We start from the raw sequence: 25,850 nt of genomic DNA on the forward strand, positions 1-25,850 counted from the left end.
GACATAAAAGAAATTTACAGTAATATACTAATAGTGGGGGACTTTAACACCCCGCTTACATCAATGGACAGATCATCCAGACAAAATCAATAAGGAAACACAGGTCTTAAATACCACATTAGACCAAATGGACTTAATTGATATTTATAGAGCACTCCACCCAAAAGCAGCAGAATACACATTCTCTTCAAGTGCACATGGAACATTCTCCAGGATAGATCGCGTGCTAGGCCACAAAACAAGCCTTGGTAAATTTAAGAAAACTGAAATCAAATCATGCATCTTTTCTGATCACAACGTTATAAGACTAGAAATCAACTACAAGAAAAAGAATTGCAAAAAGCACAAACATGTGGAGGCTAAACAATATGCTACTGAACAACCAATGGATCACTGAAGAAATCAAAGAGGAAATAAAAAAAATACCTAGAGCACAGCGATCCAACACCTCTGGGATGCAGCAATAGCAGTTCTAAGAGGAAAGTTTATAGCAATACAATCCTACCTCAGGAAACAAGAAAGATCCCAAATAAACAACCTAACCTTACACCTAAAGCAACTAGAGAAAGAAGAACAAACAAAGCAAAAAGTTAGTAGAAGGAAAGAAATCATAAAGATCAAAGCAGAAATAAATGAAATAGAGACTAAAAAAATAGAAAAGATCAATTAAATTAAAAGCTGGGTCTTTGAAAAGATAAATAAAATTGATACATTTTTTTAGCCAGACTCATCAAGAAAAAAGAGAGGGCCCAAATCTTAGAAATGAAAAAGCAGAAGTTACAATGCAACCAACACAACATAAATACAAAAGATCATAAGAGACTACTATGAGCAACTATGTACCAATAAAATGGACAACCTAGAAATGGACAAATTCTTATAAAGGTATTGATACAATCTCCCAACACTGAGAAATAGAAAATATGAACAGACCAATTACCAGTACTGACATTAAATCAGTAATTTTAAAACTTCCAACAAAAAAAGTCCAGGACCAAATGGCTTCACGGGTGAATTCTATCAAACATTTAGAGAAGAGTTAAGACCTATCCTTTTGAAACTATTCCAAACAACTGCAGAGGAAGGAACACTTCTGAACTCATTCTGTGAGGCCATCACCCTGATACTAAAACCAGAAAAAGATATCACAAAAAAAGAAAATTACAGACCAATATCACTGATGAACATAGAAGCAAAAATTCTCAACAAAATACTAGCAAACAGAATCCAACAACACATTAAAAGGAGCAAGTGGGATTTATCCCAGGGATGCAAGGATTCTTCAATATATACAAATCAATCAATGTGATACACCATATTAAGAAATTGAAGGAGAAAAACCATATGATCATCTCAATAGATGCAGTAAAAGCTTTTAATAAAATTCAACATTCATTTATGATAAAAACTCTCCAGAAAGTGGGCATAGAGGGAACATACCTCAATATTAATAAAGGCCATACAGACAAACCCCCAACTAACATCATACTCAATGGTGAAAAGCTGAAAGCATTCCCTCTAAGATCAGGAACAAGATAAGGATGTCCACTCTTGCCACTTTTATTCAACATAGTTTTAGAAGTTCTAGCCACAGCAATCAGAGAAGAAAAAGAAATAAAAGGAATCCAAATTGGAAAGAAGTAAAACTGTCACTGTTTGCAGATGACATGATGCTATACATAGAAAGTCCTAAAGACGCTACCAGAAAACTACTGGAGCTCATCAATGAATTTGGTAAAGTTGTAGGATACAAAATTAATATACAGAAATCTGTTGCAGTTCTATACATTAACAAGAAAATATCAGAAAGAAAATTAAGGAAACAATTCCATTTACCATCGTATCAAAAAGAATAAAATACCTAGGAATAAACCTACATAAGGATGCAAAAGACCTGTACTCCAAAAGCTATAAGACACTAATGAAAGAAATTGAAGACCACACAAACAGATGGAAAGATATACCATGTTCTTGGATTGGAAGAATCAATATTGTTAAAAATGACCATACTACTCATGGCAATCTACAGATTCAATGCAATCCCTATCAAATTACTAGTGGCATTTTCCACAGACCTAGAACAAAGGATTTTAAAATTTGTATGGAAACACAAAAGTCCCCAAATAGCCAAAACAATCTTGAGAAAGAACGGAGCTGGAGGACTCATAATCCCTAACTTCAAACTGTACTACAAAGCTACTGTAATAAAAACAGTATGGTACTAGCACAAAAACAGACACATAAATCAATGGAACAGGACAGAAAGCCCAGAAATAAACCCATGCACTTACGGTCAATTACTCTATGAGAAAGGAGGCAATAATATACGATGGAGAAAAGATCATCTCTTCAATAAGTGGTGCTGGGAAAAGTGGATAGCTACAGGTAAAAGAATGAAATTAGAATTCTCTAATTCTGTTAGAATTCTCTAACACCATATACAAAAATAAACTCAAAATGGTTTAAAGGCCGAAATGTAGGACCAGATACTGTAAAACTCCTAGAGGAAAACGTAGGGGAACACTTCATTTCAGGCACCCACTCCCGTGGTCATATTCTTGACATTGTCATCAGTGATAACTGCATTACTTACTAATAAAGATTTTATGCAACCCACCTATTATCCTTCCATCTGACTTAGTCTAGTATTCCCACTTTCTCATATCTTCCATTCTTTTCTAACTCTGCTCATATTCCATATCCATTATGATAACCATTCAGCAACTTGTCCCTCCCTATATCCTGGCTCTATCCTAGGTATTTGGTAAAACCCAGGCCTAATTAAACTGCCTGCACCATGCCTGTACCTGAGCAACTGAATGCTGGGCAGGTGGATGGAGGAGAAATTACATTACTGTAGGGACTGGTTTCACTTGAAATTCATGACCACAAATTCAAATGGTCAGTTAGCACTGCCTGGCCATTCTACTGCACTTCCCTAGTATGTTCACTTTCTCACTCATGGCATTGTGGCCTTGCCTCTTTCTCAGGTGGAAACTCCTTCATCTCTCCACACCACTTGCACCTGGAGCCATATTTTAGACCATACTCTGTTTCAGAGTCTTCCTTCTACCTACACTGTGGATTCTATTCCTTCTTACCTGCTTAATGACTCCTACAAATGAACCTCATCCCTCCCTGGGTCCCACCCCACCTCTTTCACCATCAAACTTTCCTCCTCTCCTTGAAGATGCCCATTGGACCATTAAATGTTATGGTTTAAGGCTCTGTCTTGGGACAACTTTTCCATTTATACTCTTTTAAGTATTATCAACCAGTCTGATAGATTTAAGTATCAGCCTTATGCTGATTACTCCCATATTTTATTTCCAGCTCTGATCTTTTCCTTGATTAACAGGTTCACATATCTATTGCCTATTTAATATCTCCATTTGAATGTTTAATAAACACTTTAAATTTAAATGTCTAACCTAGAAATCATGATTTTCTCCTCTAACCCTGGCTCCTTCCTAGCCTTCCATGTCAGAGAGTGGTATGAGCATCTATCTGAGGCTCAGGCTGAGATCCTAGGAGTCATCTTTGAGTCCTCTCTTTCCCTCGCTCCCATAGCCAATCCACTGTCAAGTCTGATCTCTCCAAAACATTTCCTGGATCTAACATGTGGTTCCACCTCCACCGTTCCCAAGCCAGCAGCATCATCCCTTGCTTCGACTACTGAAATAGGCTGACAATTGTTCTCCCCATTTCTACCTTTGCCCATCTATAATTTATAATTTATTCTTTATTTGGCAGTCAAATGGATCTCTTAAAAATTTTTAAACAGATCATATACTCCCCCACTTGCAACTTTCCCATGGCTTCCCATTGCTTTAAAATAAAATCCAAATTCCTTCCCATGGCCTACAGTCTCTACATACCTGGACTTCCCCTGCCTATTTCTCTGTCCCCATTTCATTACATTCTCTCTCTGTCCTTCTAAGCTCCAGACCACCCCCTTCCCTTTTTCTGCTTCTCAAACTTACCAAACTTCTTCCTGCCATACAGATTTGCACCAGTGGTTCCCTCTGCCCGAAGTGCTCTACTTCCAGATCTTTTCAAGGCTGGATCTTTTTTTGTTATTTAGGTCTCATCCTAAACGTCCCCTCCTCAGTAATCATTTTCTTGGCCACTCAACCTAAAGTCATCCCCCATACTCTCATCACTTCCTATCACATCGTCTGCTTTCTTTTCATCATTTTTTATAGCATTTATAACTTTTTGATATTTTCTTACTTGTTCATTTGTTTCTAGTCATTAACTGTTCCCTCTTTTTTGAGATAAAATGCACATAAAGTAAGATTAACCATTTCAAAATGAACAATTCAGTGGATTTAGCATATTCACAATGTACTAAAACCACACCTCTATCTAGTTCCAAAATATTTTCATCATCCCAAAAGGAAACTCTATAGCCATTAAGCCACTGCTCCCTAATCCTCCCTCCCCCTTTACTCCTGGTAACCACCAACCTTCATTCTGTTTCTATGTATTTACCTATTCTGGGCATTTTGTATAAATGGAATCATATAATATATGACCTTTTGTGTCTGGCTTCCTTCACGTAGCATAATATTATCCAGGTTCATCCACATTATAGCATATATCAGTACTTTACTCCTTTTTGTGACTGACTAGTATCGCACCATGTATACATACCACTCTTTGTTTATCCATTCACCCATTGATGGAGTTCTCCTCATTTTTCACCAGTCTATAGACTTGTCTGTCTCATCAAAGATGTGTTTAGAACAGAACCTGCCATACAGTGAGTGCTTAATACATGTTTATTTTATCAGTGACTGAGTGAATGATGAACTCTAGTATTTAAGGGACAGGTATAGGAGGGAGAACCTTGGAAGCAGACTGGGAAAGAAAGGCAGAAAGGCAGAAAGGCAGAAAGAAAACCAGAAAGAAAACCAGAAAGGCAGTAGGGGAATCAGTGGAGAACAGCATCTTAGAAGTCAGAGAACATAAAAGTATCAAGAGAAAAGGGTTAAGGAAGATGAGTTCTTTAAACTGTGTATTTAATTAACAACTAGGATGTCACTGGTGGTCTGAGTAGGAACAGTATTGGTGTAGAAGTAAAAATGCAGCAGTGGATGGAAATCACTGGACCCAGAACGGTGGGTTGGGCTATGTCTTTCAGGAAATTCTAGGGCCACCATCACATCTTAAGTTCCCTGTGCCCAGACCTACAACAGTAGAGAATTTTCTTTCCTGGTTGACTCTGTAGTTATGAACTCCTCAAAGGAATAATGTAGAATTTTAGAGGTGGAAAGAAACCCCGTGTTAAGTTATACAATACTCTTGAATGCTTTTTGTGCCTGCTAGTGCCAGGCACTGTTTTAGGTGTTGGGGTTAAAACAGAAAACAAAAATAGAAAAAAAAAAATCCTACTTTAATGCAGCTTAAGTTCTAGAAGAGGGAGGCAAACAAACAAAATATCTTATGGTAAAGTGCTATGGAAAAACAAAAAATAGGATGAGGGGACAGGGAGTCTACAAAGGAGGTGCTACTGTAGGGTAGCTGTGCAGGTGTTTCTGATGAGGTGATATTTGAGCAGAGACAAATCATCCTAAAATCATCTGATATTAGAACAATGAAGGATTTAGCAGTTTATCCCTTTTTTTTCTCTTGCTGGACTGGAGTATGTGCTTACTTTGGAGTACTTAAAGATCAAAGTTTTGTTGATCAAAATTTGCTAAGTCCCCTTAGATGTTCCCTTAGCTTAAATGAGGAAATTTATTTACTTTACTTTATTGTTATGGAATTTTATTCTGTTCAAATAATTTTGGCATTTTATGTTGAGATGAAACAAAAGAGCATTTCAGGGCTATAGAGATCTCTAAAACATCCAAAGTTAATGGACTTACGTCTTCTTCTTCCACAATAGCTTAAATCTTACTACCAGTCTCACCCAAAGAAGGTGATAGATTCCAGAAAAGCAGAAAAGTACTCATGGGATGCCTAACCAGTTTAAACATTTTCTGGGTTTTTTTGTTATTGTTTGTTTTTATAATTTGTATCTAATAGTGGTATATCATGGAGAGGCACTGAAAAATTACATAATACACTTTGAATATAAGCAAAGGTAACTGCTAAGAGTACTACTAGTTTCTGAGGTGAAAAACCTACATATCTTTTAAAAATATGTGATTGTGTTCAGTAAATCAAATCACAAGGTAGAAAATTTCAGCCAAGAACTGGAAACTAAAAAGAAAAATCAAATGAAAATCCAAGAACAGAAAAATAATAAAACTGAAATTAACCTACATGAGGCCACTTCCTCAAGCCTGGGAGAGGTCAAGGCTGGGAGAGGTGGCTCTTTATCTTATGCAGAGAAACCAACACAGAGTCCGGGAAAAGGAAGAACAAAGGAATATGAAATTTAAAACCCTTCCCACCTGTTTTATGAGGTCGGCAAAATATGATACCAATGCTTGACAAAGACAACAAAGAAACATTACAGACTAATTTTTCTCATGAACATAAAGCAAAAATTCTAAACCAATATGAACAGACCAAAGCCAGTAATCAAGTGTGTTTATTCTAAGAATTCAAAGTTGGGTTAACAATCTAACGTCAAGAAAAAAACACCACATTAACAGAGCAAAGGAGAAATTATATGGTCATTTCAATAGCAGTGGAAAAAGCATTTGATAAATTCAATATCAACTCGTGAAAACAAATTTAGCAACCTAGGAATAAAAGGAACCTTCTTAATCTTTTAAAAGGAACCTACAAAATATATATAGCAAATATTATGTACATGATGACATATTGAATGCTTTCCCTTTGCAATTGAAAATAAGAGAAAGATGCTGGCAATACCACTTTTACTACTGAACATTTACTAGAGGTCCTAGTGTACAATAAGGCAAGAAGAAGAAAAGAAAGGTATAAAGATTTGAAAGTAGGAAGTCTAACTATCATTATTTTGATTCTGAATATAGAAAATTCAAAGAATCTACAGAACTGGAAAACATGTATAAATTCAATTGAGTATTTCCATGGGAAAAGGGACTGAGGTCATACCTTGCACTAAATGCAAAAAATTAATTCCAGGTGTATACTTAAGTAAAAAATAAAGAGCCAAAGCTTCCAGAAGATAACATAGGATAATATCTTTTATAACTTTGGGACAGACAGAAGCTTTAAGTAGGACACCAAAAATATGAAGCATAAAGGAAAAGATTCATAAGTACGAATGTATTAAAACTAGGAACTTCTGGTTATCAAAACATTCCATTAAGGGAAGAGGCAAGCAAGAGTGGGAGAAGATACTTGCAATACATATACTCAACAAAGGGCTTATATCTAGAATATACCAAGAACTCCTATAAATCAAGAAGAATAAAGAGAATCCAGTAGAAAATTAGGCAAGAAAATCAAACAGATACTTTACAAAGGAGAATATCAAAATAGCCAATAAATTTATGAAGAGGTGCTCACCTCATTAGTCACCAGGAAACAAGAATTAAAATCACAATAAGATGTTGCTACACACTGACCATAAAAGTTAAAATTAAGACCAATAACACCAACTGTTAGAATATAGAAAAGGAGACTACTCACACACTACTTGTAGGGATAAGAACTGACTCAAACAGTTAGGAAAACAGCTTGACAGTACCTGCTAAAGCTGACCTTATGCATATTCTATAACCTAGCAATTCCACTCTTAGATATAGATCCAATGGAAACATGTACACATGTGCACCAAAGGACACTTGCAAGAATGTTTTTAGAAGCAGTATTTGTAATTGCCCCAAACAGCAATAATTCAAATATCTGTCAGTAGTAGGATGGATAAATTGTATCAGTATCATTATATAACACTATCATTATATATAGTATTTATATACAATGTAATACTATAGAGAAACAAAAAGGGATAAACTACAGCCAACAATATGGATGATGACTCTCATCAAACAATGTTGAAACAATGTTGAGCAAGGGAAGCTATACAAAAGAACACATATAGTGTAATACCATTTATATAAAATTTACAAATTGCCACAACTAATTTACGATGTTAAAGGTCAAGACAGTGGTTATCTTGAGAGTGAATCAGAGTGACTGGAAGGGCACAGAAGGGAGCCTCTGGAGTACAACTAATGCTCTTTTTATTACTTGGGTGGTAGTTACACTGCTGTGTTCCCTTTTCAATAATTCATCAAGCTGTCCAGTTCTGATTTGCACATGTTTCTGTATGTATGTCAGAGTCAACAAAAGTTGTTTGTTTTTTTTTTAAAAAAAACAGGCACAAAAAATCACTTGTAGCTCTTTAAAATATACAGATCTTTGAGAGGTCTTAGAATGTGCAGAGGTGACTTGCATTTTTTTAAAAAAAGAGTCACCAGTAATTCTGGCCTGTTCTATAAGTGAAATACTTCATGAAACATTATGGATCCTTTCCTTCTATAGGTAGTCATGGCCAGATGATTCACAAGACCCATCTTGGAGTCCTATTCAAGGAGCAATGTTTTTTTTTTAACCACTATGTACACATCAGTATATCAGTATCAGTGTAAGAGTAATCACCCTATAAAGGAAAAAACAATAACCAATAATCAGCAACTCACCACTGGGAATACTTCATCATCACTAACCAAAGGACTTGTCATTTCTTTGGTTTGAAATGGCGAAGGTGGCAACGAAGGTGTTGCACTTTTGTTTGGCTCACGATCGTGGTTAAATCTAAAAGAGAAGGACTGGTTGTCGTTATTGCTCCCAAGGACATCTGCTTATTTATGGGGCTAAGGATTTAAATATCTCTGATATCTAACTGTGAGGAAAACACAACAAAACGTTTGTGCTTGTTATCTGGGTATTTCTTGGAAAATAATTTTCCTGATAATTTCTATTCCACTTAAAAGACTTAGAACAATTAATAATGAAGCAGAAAACTTTTATAATTGTTAAAAAATATTCTGCCATTCTTATTGCCTACGTTTTTTCCCTTTCTGTGTTTTACTGTTTTATCTCTTGGCCATTTAATTAAATAATATTAAAACAGTTTGAGAAAAATTTCAAAACAGTTAACACGGCTGCCCTTGACAGTTATAAATAGGTACTCTTTTTTTAAATTTTTTATTTCACTTAACCTCACTGGCTTTCTTAGCAGAGTTATTCCTTTTTTTTTTTTTGATGCTAATATGTCTCTGTATAATAATAATTCTAATTTCTAAGGAGCTTAATAATTTATAGCATGTTTTCAATTTACATCATCTCCTGAACTCCTCCACCCTTAGTTGTATGACCTTGAGCAGGTGACTATATCTTTCTGTGACCTTAATTTTTTCATTTATAAAAAAAGGTTGTTATGAGAATTGAACTCCACAATTTGATGAAAGGCGCAGTATAGAATTTGCTGTTTATGCTAAGATATGGGGTAGAAGATGAGACTGAACAAAGTACCAGTGAGATTTTAAATTTTGGTATGCTGACTAAACAAATGAATAATGAAACAAAGAAAGAAACTTACCCTAAAATTTTACACAAAAAGGTCCTAACAGTAGGGGCTGTTTGGAGCTTGATAAATATTTTTTCTGAACCTTAATTCATGAAAATGGGGTTTAAATTTAATCAAAATCATCAAAGACCATGAAAACATAAAAACCCCTTGAATTTAAAATTATTTATTTTTACTAATAATCCAAATTCTCCACAGGTATTGATTAACCATTTTCAAAGTCTTCATATTTTAACTTCACACCATTCAAAAAAGTTTCATTCTTTTCCTCTGTTCTTATCCAAAGACTATCTATATAAACTTGTTTTTTATTATGCAAACATTTTCAAAGCTATGCATACAAATAGCAATAAAAGGTAAGTGAGGCATCTGTAAACTGGTACATAAAAACAAACACAACATGCTTTACATTTTTACTTATCTTGAAATAGATCTTTTTTTAAAATTCGTTCTTCCAAACCATAATTACCATGGAAACAGAACAGCAAATTAAACTGAAATAACATGGTTTATGATGTGCACAGTAGAATGAAACATCCCACAATTCAAGTAGAATTACAACAATTGCCTAGTACATCTGCATAGAGTCTTCAGCTGAACCTTTTAATTTGAGTGAGGCTACCATCTACACTTCAAAGCACAGTGGGGAAAAAATAAGATAATTATAGAAGTGGTTCAAGAAATATACGTCTCTCTATAATCTCAACTATACAGAGAATTCAGGGAAAGTATTATTTGTCTTAAATTATCTAAATAATTATCTCAATTATCCATTTGGCTTTGGATGTATAGATACAATTGTACGGTCTTAACTACTAAAATTTATGTATGAACATTCTCTTTATTGTAAGATCAATAAAATGTAGAAATTGAAAGGAAAGACTACATTATGAAGTAAAGTACTTTTGCTTTAAATCATCTTTATATCTAAGTTGTTCTTCTGGAATACAGCTATTCAAATACTTCATAAAACCACCTTGCAAAAACACGCTAAGAATATCAATTTAAAAGCTATCTTAAAAATTATTTCAGAAGGCTTTTAATACACTCTCACAAGCCGGTCTGTTCAATTAGCTTTTCCACAGGCCCCATTCTAAGGCCTCTGCCTACTTTGCCAGGAGTGCAGGACCTGGCTGCTTTGTTGGGGAGCAGAACTCTATCCAACGGGAGTCAGCTTGAGACCTCAGTCAACTCTGCACAGTTTACAGAGTTGTCCGACTGTACATCCAATCCTGGCCCTCCATTAATTTTATAACCCTCCTTGGGCTGTCGCATAATGTCCTCAGCATGGAACAGGATCCCTGCACAAACTATGCTAATTTACCTGCTTCCAGCCTTGCCTTCTAACACTCCACATAACGCTCCCTTATTCTATGAACTACTCATTATTTCCTGGCCTAGAACTCTTTCGCCTGCTGTGTTTTTCTCCTGATTAAGCAACACCATGGTGCCAAAACTTACTCAACTTACTTTTTTTGCTTCTAACCAGCTATTCATTCCTTGACAAGGGATCCTGTAGAGTGATTAAGACAAACCTGACTTTGTGGTTTTTTAGTATTACAAACTTTTAATTTATTGACTAGATTTGCTTGTGATTACCAAAATCTTTCCAGTACAGGATATAATTTTTAAAGCTGTATATTCAGTTTTAAGTATGAATCGTATATAAAGCTCCATTTATTATAAAACTGATTTGCCATTAAAATTAGTTGTATATTAATAGCTCTGGATACCACTACTCTAAGTGAGAATGTAAATGATCCTTAAACTTCAAAACTCTAATTTAAAAAACTTTTAAGACATTTAATGCATCCTCACCAAATTCAATTTCATCTCATTCATTAATTTTTTTTAAAGTGCTGAATAACTTTCTTATTGGAAAGTAGATCCTCTGGAATATCCTAAAATGCTTCACATTTTAAGTGGATGAGCATGAAAATTTTCTTATCACTTCTAACAGGAGTGAAAAACAACAACAAAAACTGAGTCACCTCCAAGTGGATAAAAGATTATTTTAATAATACAGTATACAAATCTTCCTCAGGTAAAAGCAAGAAGTGGCTAAAAATTAGACTACAGACTTAAAAATTTTGTGGAACGTTATCTTTATATACCTTTACCTAAAAGCTTTTTCCTTTCTAAAATAGCTTAATATGACCTTATTGCATTAACCATTGATATGTAAATATGACTATGTATTTTTTAAAATTATTTTCTGCCTAATCAATACACACAGCTTTCACTATTTGACTTCACTGAGCCGTGCTGTGAGGGAAGGAAAGCACATTGCCTTTTTCACTTGCTAAAATTAATAGATATGTGCTTTACAGTTCTCCACTGGTGAGTTCACAGTGTCCTTGCTTCTCAACAACTCTTTCCCCATAGTGGGTTTTACATGGTAATAATTTATTCAGAACATTTGAAATGCTGTTTCTTTTAAAAAAAAAAAAATCAGGTCACTGGAGAACACTGAAATCAGACAAGCCATTAAAACAAATTTAATGAAACTTTCAACAAATCAGACTGGCAGGACACAAGGCTTTGCAGCAGGAATAGTCACCCAAACTGCTTATTAAGAGTCTCCTGCTGAGCATTTTACCTCTTATGCTGCTCTCTGTGTCCCCTACTGTCTTGTTTTTGTCAGGCATGTTTAACACATTCCCTACTGCCTGGCAAAGAGAAAAGGGAGCAATCCAAACAATAAAAACACTCTTTTAAAATAGTAAAAAGCAGAGTAGCTGTCTTTTTGTTTAAATAACAACACCTAGTACCTTCATCCAAGGCTTTCAAAGTTATTCCCAACAAGCAAGAATAGGAAACAGTGTTGTGCATCTAATGGGCACTCAACACAGACCAGTGACTAAGATACACTGGAAGATCCTTTGTAACACAGAGGCCTGCTTTCTCCTACAATGAGAAACTATACAGATGGGGTGGTGAGTTGACCCATGGAGAAATGAATCCATAGTGTAGGGAAGCACTTTGTAAAGCGTTCATTCTATATTAGAAAATACATTCTTACCCTCAAATCAAGATTAGGCCCCTTTGGACAGATTTTCAGTTATACTGGCCGGTCAACGTGGGCACGCTCACCAGAGAACCGGGCCCTGGTGGCGCAGTGCCCGCTTTCATCCTCCCCACACTGCTTTTGTGCTGCTGCTCCCACCCCATCACAGCACCCCACGCACAGTGCTTGTTTTGGGTAGCAGCCAGTCTTCCCTCATTCCCTTCCCTAACCACCTGAAGAGGAGTTATTACTTTAGCACTTCTGAATGCTTTCTGTTTCTTACATCAGTTTAGAATATATCCCTCTAATACATACAGGGCTGGGGCGGTGAAAGTGGGAGAGAGCTGTACTACATCCGCAAGAATGCTGAGCAGACATTTTTAGTACGGCCCCTGGATTTATGGATTTATCTACCTGTAGAACTGGACCGCTTAGTTACAAAGATGAGCCTGGCATCACTCCTCCCCAACAGGACTATCTTTTGAGGAAATGTCAGATTCAGCCATTCGTTTATCCACCAAAATAATATACTTTTTAGGTACTGTGAGTTGTTGGAGCAGTATTAACATTATTATAAATACTAACAATTTTGTTGGTAATAATAACATCAATGATAATGGCTAACATTTAGGGGACTATATATTTTACATGGAAATATGTTTTCTCCTATAATCCTCAGAAAACCCCTATAACTATTATCTGTATTTGTCAGATGGGAAAACAAAGGTTAAGTGAATTTCCCAAAGTTGCAAATATTAATTATATTTTATGAAAACAATATGTAAAGTTTTCATGCTAAGTATTATGAGCTTCAAAGCAAAAGTTGTATTGAAGTTGGGTCTGGACTTATTAATTTGCCGTTTCTAAGCACCATGGAATGTTAATAAATCAAATAAGTTTGGGGAATGTTGCACATCATACCTGTTCCTGGAAACTCACAATGTAATTAGCAATATTAATGGCTTTGAGAAATCCTGTAGAAAAGAAACTTGTTTGTCTTGCTGAGCATTTTCCAAGTATGGGAAAATGGTGAAAGAACTCCAGAGACAGTTCTGACTCCATAAATACTTTACTAAAGTTGAAGAAATTAGCCAATTTTATGGCTGATGTATTTACTTAAATTTTGAACTAAGACTTTTTTTTTTTTTTTTTGCGGTACGCAGGCCTCTCACTGTTGTGGGCTCTCCTGTTGCAGAGCACAGGCTCCGGACGCGCAGGCTCAGCGGCCATGGCTCACGGGCCCAGCCGCTCCGCGGCATGTGTGATCTTCCCGGACCGGAACACGAACCCGCGTCCCCTGCATCGGCAGGCAGACTCTCAACCACTGCGCCACCAGGGAAGCCCTGAACTAAGACATTTTAAAGAGCCTGGGGATAACGAGGGCAGCAGATATTGATTTTCCACACTGTTCTTTTCACACAGAAAAGACCTCTCTTACACATTCATAGATTCTTTCCTATGAAATGACCACAGTTTTTCACCACTGCCGGAGTGTCAGTATAAAGAGTATATATATTTGAAGTTAAGTCAGACATGCTATCTTCCTATATTTTGACGTAAAAAATAAGATTACTTATTTGTATATTTTGTATGCCACATCAGGTTCTAAGAAGGGTGTGAAGTGACGAAAACTCATTTTAACATTCTACCCATTTCACTGTTATACTTTGAAAGCTATTGGCAACACAGAATTTCATATAAAAAACGGTATATCTAGACTATTGAATTATCACCATAAAATAAATGTTAAACAACTGAAGAGAAAGTATATAAAATTATAATTTGAATTGTTTAAAAATAAATGTCACTTAAATGTCTGTACATTTATGTCCTTATGTGATGGTGTCAGCATACCAATCTTCATTTTTTCCCTTATTTTTTTGGCTCTGATAGGCATACCTTCCTGTTTCTTTGTAGGTATTTTGGTTAGCCCATGCTGATTTTCCAATGGCATGAAGTTTTGCAAGACCATTTCGGAGCCTTTCATTCTCATATTCCAGTTTGTTAATAGATGTATGCCTTGCATGTTCCCTGTTAGTGAAGTCCATACTCTAGAGAATAAAATAAACTATCATTGAAAAAATTGTTACTTACAAGTGACACACGTTGGAAAGACCCTTTAATTTGAGTCAAGTGATGTCGCTCTACTCCTGTATGCCTCCTAAATGCCTCTTCTCACCCCCGCCTTCTCACAACACAGGTACTCAGGGACAGCTGCCACTGAACACATCGCAGTAAAAGGGGTGCACACACTACTGCCCACGCTCCAGTACAGAAAAGGCTCACCCCATGCATTACCGTTCTCTGCAGCTAGAAGAAATTGGCTAGATAAAGGAGTTTTTGTGTTTATAGGGTATGCCTTCTAGTGCTGATTAATAATGGAACCATAATTAACATAGCTTTCAATTTTAAAAGATTTTTTTCTGATTAAAACAATACGTGTCATTATAGAAAATCACACATCAATTCCCCACTGTTGGGTGATGCAACAAATTATATACTAAATCCATGTAGACTGGGATATGATTCTGGACCATTCTATACCAATATCATTAGATCCTGGTTGAGACCGTGCCAAAACCACACAGTTTTGAGCAATGTAGCTACATGATAAAGTTTTACTCTCTAGTACGGGCAACCCAATTTTAATGTCTTCATAAAAGAATAAGCAGCATATTTAAATCACAAAATGAGAGGTTTAGAGCAAGAAGAAAGATTCCTGATGCTGTTTTAATTAAATGCTGTAAGAAGTTTCTTAGGGAGAGTCTAAACTTTTTTTTTTTTTTTTTTTTTTTTTGCGGTACGCGGGCCTCTCACTGTTGTGGCCTCTCCCGTTGCGGAGCAACAGGCTCCGGACGCGCAGGCTCAGTGGCCATGGCTCACGGCCCCAGCCGCTCCGCGGCATGTGGGATCTTCCCGGACCGGGGCATGAACCCATGTCCCCTGCATGGGCAGGCAGACTCTCAACCACTGCGCCACCAGGGAAGCCCTAAACTTTTTTCTCACAAAATTTTAAAAAACAGGATATATACTCACATGAAAATGCTTTAAATGACCCCATGTAGTCCTTTACAGTGTTACGATTCGAATACCCATGAATTATGTAGTTGCTGATTAAACAATAGCTCTCTGCTTTCAGAAGGATAATATTTTAGCACAAAAAGCATGGCATGAGTAAAATATCTTTTGAAGCTACACATGTCTATGTTTCAAAGCTCATAAGACTATAGTTGATTATGGCTTAGAACTTTCATTTGTAAGTTTCTAAATTTAAGGCTTTGAGTGCCATTTCATATGGGCTGCCATGCCATAAAGTCATTCAAAAATTTTTGACTAATTGCACATTTAAAATCATTCATATACTATCATATTAGTATCAACATTGATAAGTATAGAACTATATATTAGGCATTTAAAATGTTTACCTATTTGTTTTATTTTTTGCTTCACAGGCAAAGTCTGTTTATTAAAATTTTTGTTTACTGCCTAATGTATTATAGAAGTTTATGAATTTTAGAAAGATCTTACTTTTGAATGAAAAAAAAAAGTGCTCCAGGAGATCAAGTGTCCTCAAAACAGTACAGCAAGGGTTATATACTTATATGTCTATTGACCAAGATGCCCTTTGGGAAAGAAGAGCCATTCAAGGTATTTCTCTGCTTGTTAGGCCCTTGCCTTTAGTATATCTCAACTTTGCTCATTTGAGATACACTGGTGCATATAAAAGAGTAATCTATAATCTGCTTTAAAAGAGAAAGGATTGTTTATTCTAAAATTAGAGATTTGTGATAAACATAAAGGAGGCAGATCTTATAAAATTTGTACTCATAAGGAGAATACTCATATGCACAGATCTGTTTGAAAAAGATCTTGGAAAAGATTCAAAATTTTACTCCTAAAAAGACATCTACTGGTCAAAATATATAATTCTTGATGGTCTGCTGCTCTGTTACAATTTTATTCAAAAATTTTCTATAAAATTAGATTTCATCTGTGACTCTTTGGCCCAGTGTTGGTTTAAAGTAATTAAGAATGATAGTAATGATTTTTTTAAAAACCCAGAATTTTCTAAATGCACCAAAATTAAATGTGTTGTGAACATGACCTGAAAGAATTACACAGGTAATGTATTTACACGATTTGTATTTAAAAGCATCTTCCAGTTTCCTGGACAACATTTTGGGGCTCTCTCATTTTATTTTTTTCCTAAATACTTTTCTAGGGATTTCAGAAATGTATCCTCCACTAGATGGTTATCATGCATTGATTAAACTTTACCTCTGTACTGCTGATGGGTTCTTTTACAGGCCCATTATCTCAATTTCTTGTTTTTTTCCTCCCAAATTTTAGGGTTTCATAGTTTTAATCGACTTTTTTTCTTGAAATGGAAAAACCTGCTGGTGCCTGTTTACTTGAACTCACTGGCTCAAGGCCATCTGAGTTGCTGAACTGTCTGAATGATAGTACTTTGTATGTGCACTTTTTCTCTTAAATTCATGTGTATTCTACAATAGTAATTAGGCTAACAAAGTACTTCTACAGAAGGACTGGCTTTAATCATGTTAATTTAAGGTTACTATATTAATTTTTAGTATATAAATGGATGTTTTAGATGCTTATGAGGGTACTAATTTTTTATACTGTTATTTTGTTTAGCAAACTTTATGGATAGTGAAAGGCAAATTAGCCTTAAAATTACCATATATTCTGAGTTCTGATTAAATCTAACTGGATTACACCTTCATTAAATAAAAGAAAATTTAACAAATACAAATATAGGTCTAAATAAATATGGAATCACAAAAATCTATCATGATAAAATTGATTCTTCATAATTTACCCAGGAGCAGAATAAAGATAAACCCCTCACTTTTCTCCATACAGTCAAGTTTTTGCACAAAAAACCTCTTGCTAGTACTGTTCCTATTCTAAGTGTCTCACTGAGACCGTTGGAAAACTTACATACCAGGTGGATAGTCCCAACAGTAAATTCTCCAGAGGAAAATGGGGGTGGTCACAGCCCCAGGTATGCAATAGGTTAGAACTGAGTGCAGGGCTGCTGTTCCTACCTGGGTAGGTCCTACCACTGGGTGGGTGTCATTTTTCAACCTTTTTTTCCCCTAAGTGTAAATAATCAGGGAGTTTCACAATTAATTAAGCAGAAAAGTTCTCAAAGCTCTAGTTATTCAGAAATGACCTACCTTTATATCAGTAATTCCATTTGTCTAGGAAGGAAAAAATAATTGTTATTTTAATATTATACAAATACTACATATTTTAGAAGATCTAAAAATAATGATGTAAATATTATGTTTCTTATTGCACGAGGTAAAGTTTCAGCACAAATTATTTAATTGTATGTTTACTTATTAATTTTAGTGATTTCAGAGCAAATTAACTATCTAATTATGGGATATTAACATATAGCAGATATGAGTTTTCTTTATTTAATCTTTAAACAGATAAGTGCTAAATAGGTGACAATAGATTATAAAGGCTTAAAGAGCTGAGTCATATTGAATTCTTTTTTATTATTCAATAGACACAAGATTTTTCTCTTTGGGCAGTGGCTTGACTATTTCAATTATCAAAGTCAATTCCAAATCTTCATATATAAAAAATGGAGAGCAATTATAAAGTCAACTTCCTATGAGGGGAATGTGTTCAAGATGGCATAGTAGGAAGATCCTGAACTCACCTTGTCCCAGGGGCACACCAAAATTACAACTACTTATAGAGCAACTACCTATGAGAACGACCTGAAGACTAGCAGAGAAGATTTTCCATGACTAAAGTTATAAAGAAAGAACCACAGTGAGACGGGTAGAAGGGGTGGAGACACGGTATGGTCAGGACCCACATTCCTGGATCAGCAACTTTCAAACCGGAAGAATATCATAATTGCAGAAGTTCTCCCCAAGGAGCAAGGGATCTGAGCCCCACATCAGACTCCCCAGACTGGGGGTCCTGTACCAGGAAGATGAGCCCCTAGGATGTCTGGCTTTGAACACCAGCAGGACTTATGTTAAGCCGGATGGCTCTAGGGAACAGAGACTCTGCTCTTCAAGAAAACACACAAAATTTCTCATGCTCCAAGTCTCAGCACAGAGGCAGAATTTGAAAGGATCCAGGATCAGATAAACTTGCTAATCTTGGAGAGCCTCCTGGAGAGGCAGGAGGCAACTAGGACTCCCCTGGGGATGATGATACAGGTGGCAGCCATTCTTGGGAGCTCATTCTACCACATGGACACCAGCACTGGCAAGCGCCATTTTGGAGACCTCCCTCTAGCCTCTTAGTGCCAGGGGTTACCTGCCCACCAGCTGGATGGCACCAGTCCCAGGACTTCATGGGCTGCACATCCAGCTGTGCCAGGACATGGCCCCACCTATCAGAGGTCTGGAACCAGCCTCAGGCCCCACAGGTCCCATGGTCAGCTATGCTGGGGCCCAACCCCACCCACCTGTGGGCCAGCATTCACCACATGAGGCAAAGCCTGGCAGCCACCCTCGCAAGGGCCCAGCCCTGACAACTAGTGTGCCCACAGTAGTTAGCCATGCCATAAGAGAAGGGTTCATGCAGCCCACATATGAGGCATCCCAAGAGCACACAACTCTGGTGAATAGAGGGGAGTGTTCTGCTGGGCCCCATAGGACATCTCCTACATAAGGCCACTTCTCCAAAATCAGGAATCATAATCAACCTACCTACTATGAAGAAATAAAAACAGAAAATTAGGCAAAATGAGGTGAGAGAGATATATATTCCATATGTAGAAGAGGTAGGTGAAGGGAGATAAGCAATCTACCCAATAAAGAGTTCAAGGCAATGATTTTAAAGATGTTCAATGAGCTCAGGAGAAGAATGGATGAACACAGTGATAAGTTTAACAAAGAGTTAGAAAATACAAAGAAGAACCAAAAAGAGCTGAAGAATACAATAACTGAAAAAATACACTAGAAGGGATCAATAGGAGATTAGATGATAGAGAGGAATGGGCCAGTGAACTGGAAGACAGTAGTGGAAATCACCCAACCTGAACAGAAAAAAGAAAAAATAATTTAAAAAAATGAGGACAGTTTAAGATACCTTTGGGACAACATCAAGGATACTAATATTCACATTATAGGGGTCACAGAAGGAGAAGGGAGAGGGAAAGGAGCAGAGAACTTACTGGAGGAAATAATAGCTGTAAATCTCCCTAACCTGGGGAAGGAAACAGACATCTAGGTCCAGGAAGCACAGAGAGTCCCAAATAAGATGAACCCAAAGGGCCCTTCACCAAGACACATTATAATTAAAATGGAAAAAAATTAAGGTAAAGAGAATCTCAAAAGCAGTAAGAGAAAGCAACTAGTTACATACAAGGGAACTCCGAAAGACTGTCAGCTGACTTTTCAGCAGAAACTTTGCAGTGCATCAGAGGATGGCATGATATATTTAAAGTGATGAAAGGGAAAAGCCTACAACCAGGAATACTCTACCCAGTAAGGCTATTATTAAGATTTGAAGGAGAGACAAAGCTTTTAGCAAAAGCTATAAGTGTTCAGCACCACTAAACCAGATTTACAGGAAATGTTACAGGGACTTCCTTAAGCAGAAAAGAAAAGGTCACTACTAGAAATATGAAAATTAGGAAAGGAAAAACTCTCATTGGTAAAGGCAAACATACAGAAGGTAGTAAAGCTAGTAGAAGGTTAAAAGACAAAAGTATTAAAATCATCTATATGTAAAGATGTACAGCTTTACATATGTAAAGCTAGTAGAAGGTTAAAAGACAAAAGTATTAAAATCATCTATATCTATAATAAATAGTTAAGGAATACACAAAACAAAGAGATATAAAACATGACCTCAAAAACATTAAACGTGAGTGGGGAGTAGAGTTGTCATGTACAAATGTAGAGTTGTCAAAATGCATCTGAACTTAAGAAATCATCATAAACATAGTCATCAAATCACAAGGAAAAAAGCAAAAGAAGAAGAAAAGAACAAAAAAGAACTATGAAAACAATGAACAAGATGGCAGTAAGCACATAATTATTAATAATTACTTTAAATATAAGTGGCCCAAACACTCCAATCAAAAGACATAGAGTGGCTGAACAGATTAAAAAACAAGACCCATATATATGCTGCCTACAAGAGACACACTTAGATCTAAAGACACAAACAGACTGAAAGTGAGGGGATGGAAAAAGGTGTTCTATGCAAATGGAAATGAAAAGAAAGTTGGGGTAGCAATACTATCAGACAAAATAGACTTTAAAACGAAGACTATAACGAGCCAAAGAAGGACATAGCATAATGACAAAGGGATCAATTCAAGAAAAAGATATAACAGTTGTAAATATATATGCACCCAACATGGGAGCACCTAAATACATAAGCAAATATTAACAAACATAAAAGGAGAAAGTGAAAGTAATACAATAATAGTAGGGGACTATAACAACCTACTTACATCAATGGACTCATCATCCAGATAGAAAATCAATAAGGAAATACTGCCCATAAATGACACACTAGAGCAGTTAGAGTTAATAGATACATACAAAACATTTCATCCCAAACCAGCAGAATACACATTCTTTTCAAGTGCACATGGAAAATTCTCTAGAATAGATCACATGCTAGGCCAGAAACAAGTCTCAATACATTTAAGAAAATTGAAATGATATCAAGCATCTTTTTCGACTACAATACTATAAGACTAGAAATAACTAAATGGAAAATTGTAAAAACAAAACAAAACAAAACAAAACATGCTGTTAAACAACAAATTGGTCACTGAAGAAATAAAGAGAAAATACAAATATCTGGAGACAAATGAAAATGGAAACACAATTTGAAATCTATGGGAATGAAGCAAAAGCAGTTCCAAGAGAGAAGTTTATAGTGATACCAGCCTACCTCAGGAAACAATAAAAATCTCAAACAATCTAACCTTGCACCTAAAGAAACTAGAAAAAGAAGAATAAACAAAACCCACACTTAGCAGAAGGAAAGAAATCATAAGATCAGAGCATAAATAGATGAATTAGAAGCTAAAAAAATAGAAAACATTAATGACACTAAGAGCTGCTCCTTTTAAAAGATAAAAATTGATAAACTTTTTAAAAGATAAAAAATTGATAAACTTTTAAAATGAGTCAGACTCATAAAGAAAAAAAAAGAAATACAGCCCAAATAAATAAAATCAGAAATGAAAATGGAGAAATTACAACTGACACCACAGAAACACCAAGGATTGTAAAAGATTATTATGAATAATTATACACCAATAAAATGGACAACAAGAGGAAATAGACAAATTTTTAGAAATGTACAATCTTCCAAAACTGAATCAAGAAGTAGAAAATATGAACAGACATTACCAGTCATGAAATTAAAGCAGTAATCAAAAAACTCCCGATAAATAAAAGTTAAGGATCAGACAACTTCACGGGTTAATTCTACCAAACATTTAAAGAAGAGTTAATGCTGATCCTTTTCAAACTATTCCAAAATATTGAGGGGGAAGGAATGCTTCTGAACTCATTCTGTGAGGCCAGCATCAGATTGATGCTGAAACCAAACAAAGACACCATACACATACACACACACACACACACACACACACACACACATACACACCCCACAGGCCAATATCACTGCTGAACATAGATGCAAAAGTCCTCAACAAAATACCAGCAAATCTAGCTCAACAACACTTTAAAAAGATCATACACCATGATCAAGTGGGATTTATCCCAGGGATGCATGGATGGTTCAATATCTGCAAATCAATCAATTTGATACACCACAGTAACAAATTGAAGAATAAAAGTTATGTGATCATCACAATAGATACAGATAAAGCTTTTGACAAAATTCAACATCCATTTATGATAAAAGCTCTCCAGAAAGTGGGCATAGAGGGAACATACCTCAACATAATAGAGGCCCTATATGACAAACCCACAGTTAACATCATACTCAACAGTGAAAAGCTGAAAGCAATTCCTCTAAGATCAATACCAAGACAAGGATACCCACTCTTGCCACTTATTTAACATAGTACTGGAAGTCCTAGCCACAGTAATGAGACAAGAAAAACAAATAAAAGGATTTCAAATTGGAAAAGAAGAAGTAAAACTGTCACTGTTTGTAGATGACACGAAACGATATATAGAAAACCCTCAAGATGCCACCAAAAAACTATTAGATGTAATAAATGAATTCAATAAGTTTCAGGATACAAAATTAATATACAGAAATCCTTTGCATTCCTATACACTAATAATGAACTATCAGAAAGAGAAATTAAAAAAACATTCCCATTTATAATCACATTAAAAAAATAAAATACCTAGGAATAAATTGACCTAAGGGGGTGAAAGACCTATACCTGGAAAACTATAAGACACTGATGAAAGAAACTGAAGATTACTGAAACAAATGGAAAGATATACTGTGCCCATAAGTTGGAAGAATTAATATTGTTAAAATGACCCTTTTCCCCAAGGCAATCTACAGATTCAATGCAATCCCTTTCAAAATACCAACCGTATTTTTCACAGCACTAGCAGAAATAATTCTAAAACTTGTTTAGAAATGCAAAAGACCTTGAATAACCAAAAGAAATCTTGAGAATGGAGAACAAAGCTGGATATATCATGCTCCCTGACTTTAGACTATACTACAAAGCTACTGTAATCAAAATAGTATGGCACTGGCACAAAAATAGTACATTGATCAATGGAACAGACTAGAGAGCCCAGAAATAAATCCACACTTATATGGTCATTAATCTACAACAAAGGAGGCAAGAATATACAATGGGAAAAAGCCTCTTCAATAAATGGTGTTGGGAAAACTGGACAGCTACATGCAAAAGAATCAAACTGGACTACTCTCAACGCCATTCACAAAATAAACACAGAATGGATTAAACATTTAAATGTAAGACCTGAAACCAAAGAACTCCTAGAAGGAAACATAGGCAGTATACTCATTTACACTGGTCTTAGTAATATCGTTTTTGGATCTGTCTCCTCAGGCAAGGGAAACAAAAGCAAAAATAAACAAGTGTGTTTACATCAAACTAAAAAGCTTTTGCACAGGGAAGGAAACTATAAACAAAATGAAAAGGCAGCTTAACAAATGGGAGAAGATATTTGTAAATGATACATCTGATAAGGGGTTAATATCCAAAATATATAAAGAACTGATACAACTCAACATCAAAAAATAAAACTGATTAAAAAATGTGGATGTCAATAGACATACAGATGACTAAAAGACATGAAAAGATGCTCAACATCACTAATCATCAAGGAAATGCAAATCAAAACCACAATGTGATTATCTGTTAACACCTGTTAGAAAGGCTATCATAAAAAAGACAGAAAATAACAAGTGTTGGTGAGGATGTGGAGAAAAGCAATGTTCGTGCACTACTGGGGGGAATATAAATTGGTACAGCCTCTAAGGAAAAAAATATGGAGGTTCCTCAAAAAATTAAAAACAGAACTGTCATATGATCCAGCAATTTCACATCTGGGTATTTACCTAAAGAAAACAAAAACACTAACTCAATAGCTAAGATACGGAAACAACCTAAATGTCTATCAATAGACAAATGGATAAAGAAGATGTGGTGTATATATACAATGGAATATTATTCAGCCATAATTTAAAAAAAATGAAATCTTGCTATTTGGGACAACAAGTGGATCTAGTGGATGGATCTAGAGGCTATTATGCTAACTGAAATAAGTCAGACTGAGAAGGACAAATACCATATAATCTCACTTATACGTGGAATCTAAAAAACAAAACAAAACAGACTCAAGGATACACAGAACAAACTGATGGTTGCCAGAGTGGAGGGCGTAAGGGTGGATGGGTGAAATAAGTGAAGGGGATTAAGAGGTACAAATCTCCAGGTATAAAATAAATAAGCAATGGGATGTACTAAACAGCATATGGAATATGGTCAATAATACTGAAATAACTTTATATGGGACAGATGGTTACTAGACTATTGTGATCATTTCATAATATATGCAAATGTTAAATCACTATGAGGCACACCTGAAACCAACATATTTTATGTCAAGTACATTTCAATTAAAATAACCTTCCTGTATGAAGTAAAATGTTACATAAAATATATATGATTAAATGCTATTTTAATAAGTTCACATTGAAGGCTATACATCAATGGCATTCCATTTTGTGATAGCCCATTAACAAATCTTTAGACATATATATTATATATATATATATATATGTGCTAAGTTCTCCAGATGTAATCAAATATCAAAAAGTGACTCTGCCTTTATGGAAAATATAATAAAATTGAGTAGGCTAAAGTAACATGTAAGAAAAAATAGTAAATAATATAGATATGGTATAATTATGTGTTAAATGATGTTGCACCAAGTAGGAACTCTAATGTTTTCTGAATCAATGAATGTCAACAATTATTGGGATTGAGATCATCCAGAAAGTGAGATAAGACAAGGCTTCAGTGATCTTTTTAATGATATTAGAAATGATTTTCATGATAACTTATTCATGCTTCTTAGACTACAGGTGAGTCCCATAAATCCGCAAGTATTCATTGAGTCCTACACTATACCAAACCCTACATGAAGAAAAAGTATAGAACATAGTCCACTTCTTCCCTCAAGAAGTCTATGATTGATGAGACAAAACATACCCATACTAAATAATTAAAAAACTAAAAGAAGACAATTCTAAACTTAGTGCTAAACTGTTATAACTAAGTGCTAAAGAAAGTCAAAGACAGGAGAACTAAATGGGCCCTAGAGTAATGGGAAATGAATTCATGGAGGAAATAAAATTTAATCTAGTCTCTTAAGGGACTGGTAGGATTTTTTTTTTTTTTTTTGCAGTACGCGGGCCTCTCACTGTTGTGGCCTCTCGCATTGCGGAACACAGGCTCCGGACGCGCAGGCTCAGTGGCCATGGCTCACGGGCCCAGCCGCTCCGTGGCACGTGGGATCCTCCCGGACCGGGGCATGAACCCGTGTCCCCTGCATCGGCAGGCGGACTCTCAACCACTGCGCCACCAGGGAAGCCCGGGACTGGTAGGATTTAATAAAGAAAAGGGTATGTCTTTACTCTCGTAAAGTAAAGGAAAGGTGGAGGACATATAATAGGTTAATTAATTCATCATTCACTCATTCATTTATTCATTCACTCAACCAACAGAAGATTTTTTCAGTGCCTCCTATATTCAGGCACTATAGTAAGTGCTGAGGTACAATGGTAAACTAGGACCATAACTGCCCTCAGTGAGCCTACTGGTAAGGGAATGGGTAGCTGACAAGAAACAGGTAATTTTAATATTGT

General features: G+C 35.7%; 1 protein-coding gene across 3 annotated transcripts in view; it reads right to left on the minus strand.

The window, feature by feature from the left end:
• Window positions 1-25,850, minus strand: part of DEUP1 (deuterosome assembly protein 1) — a 220,110-nt gene that overhangs the window by 7,348 nt on the left and 186,912 nt on the right. For all 3 annotated transcript variants that reach the window (XM_024731273.1, XM_024731274.1, XM_024731275.1), the window contains 3 exons: window positions 17,687-17,710; window positions 14,385-14,536; window positions 8,589-8,703 (listed from right to left, as the gene is read on the minus strand). In XM_024731273.1, the coding sequence (XP_024587041.1) occupies window positions 8,589-8,703; window positions 14,385-14,536; window positions 17,687-17,710 (291 nt within the window). The remainder of the gene's footprint in view (window positions 1-8,588; window positions 8,704-14,384; window positions 14,537-17,686; window positions 17,711-25,850) is intronic.

The sequence above is a fragment of the Neophocaena asiaeorientalis genome, unplaced genomic scaffold (genome assembly GCF_003031525.2).
Source record: "Neophocaena asiaeorientalis asiaeorientalis breed wild unplaced genomic scaffold, Neophocaena_asiaeorientalis_V1.1 scaffold143, whole genome shotgun sequence".
NCBI lineage: Eukaryota > Metazoa > Chordata > Mammalia > Artiodactyla > Phocoenidae > Neophocaena > Neophocaena asiaeorientalis.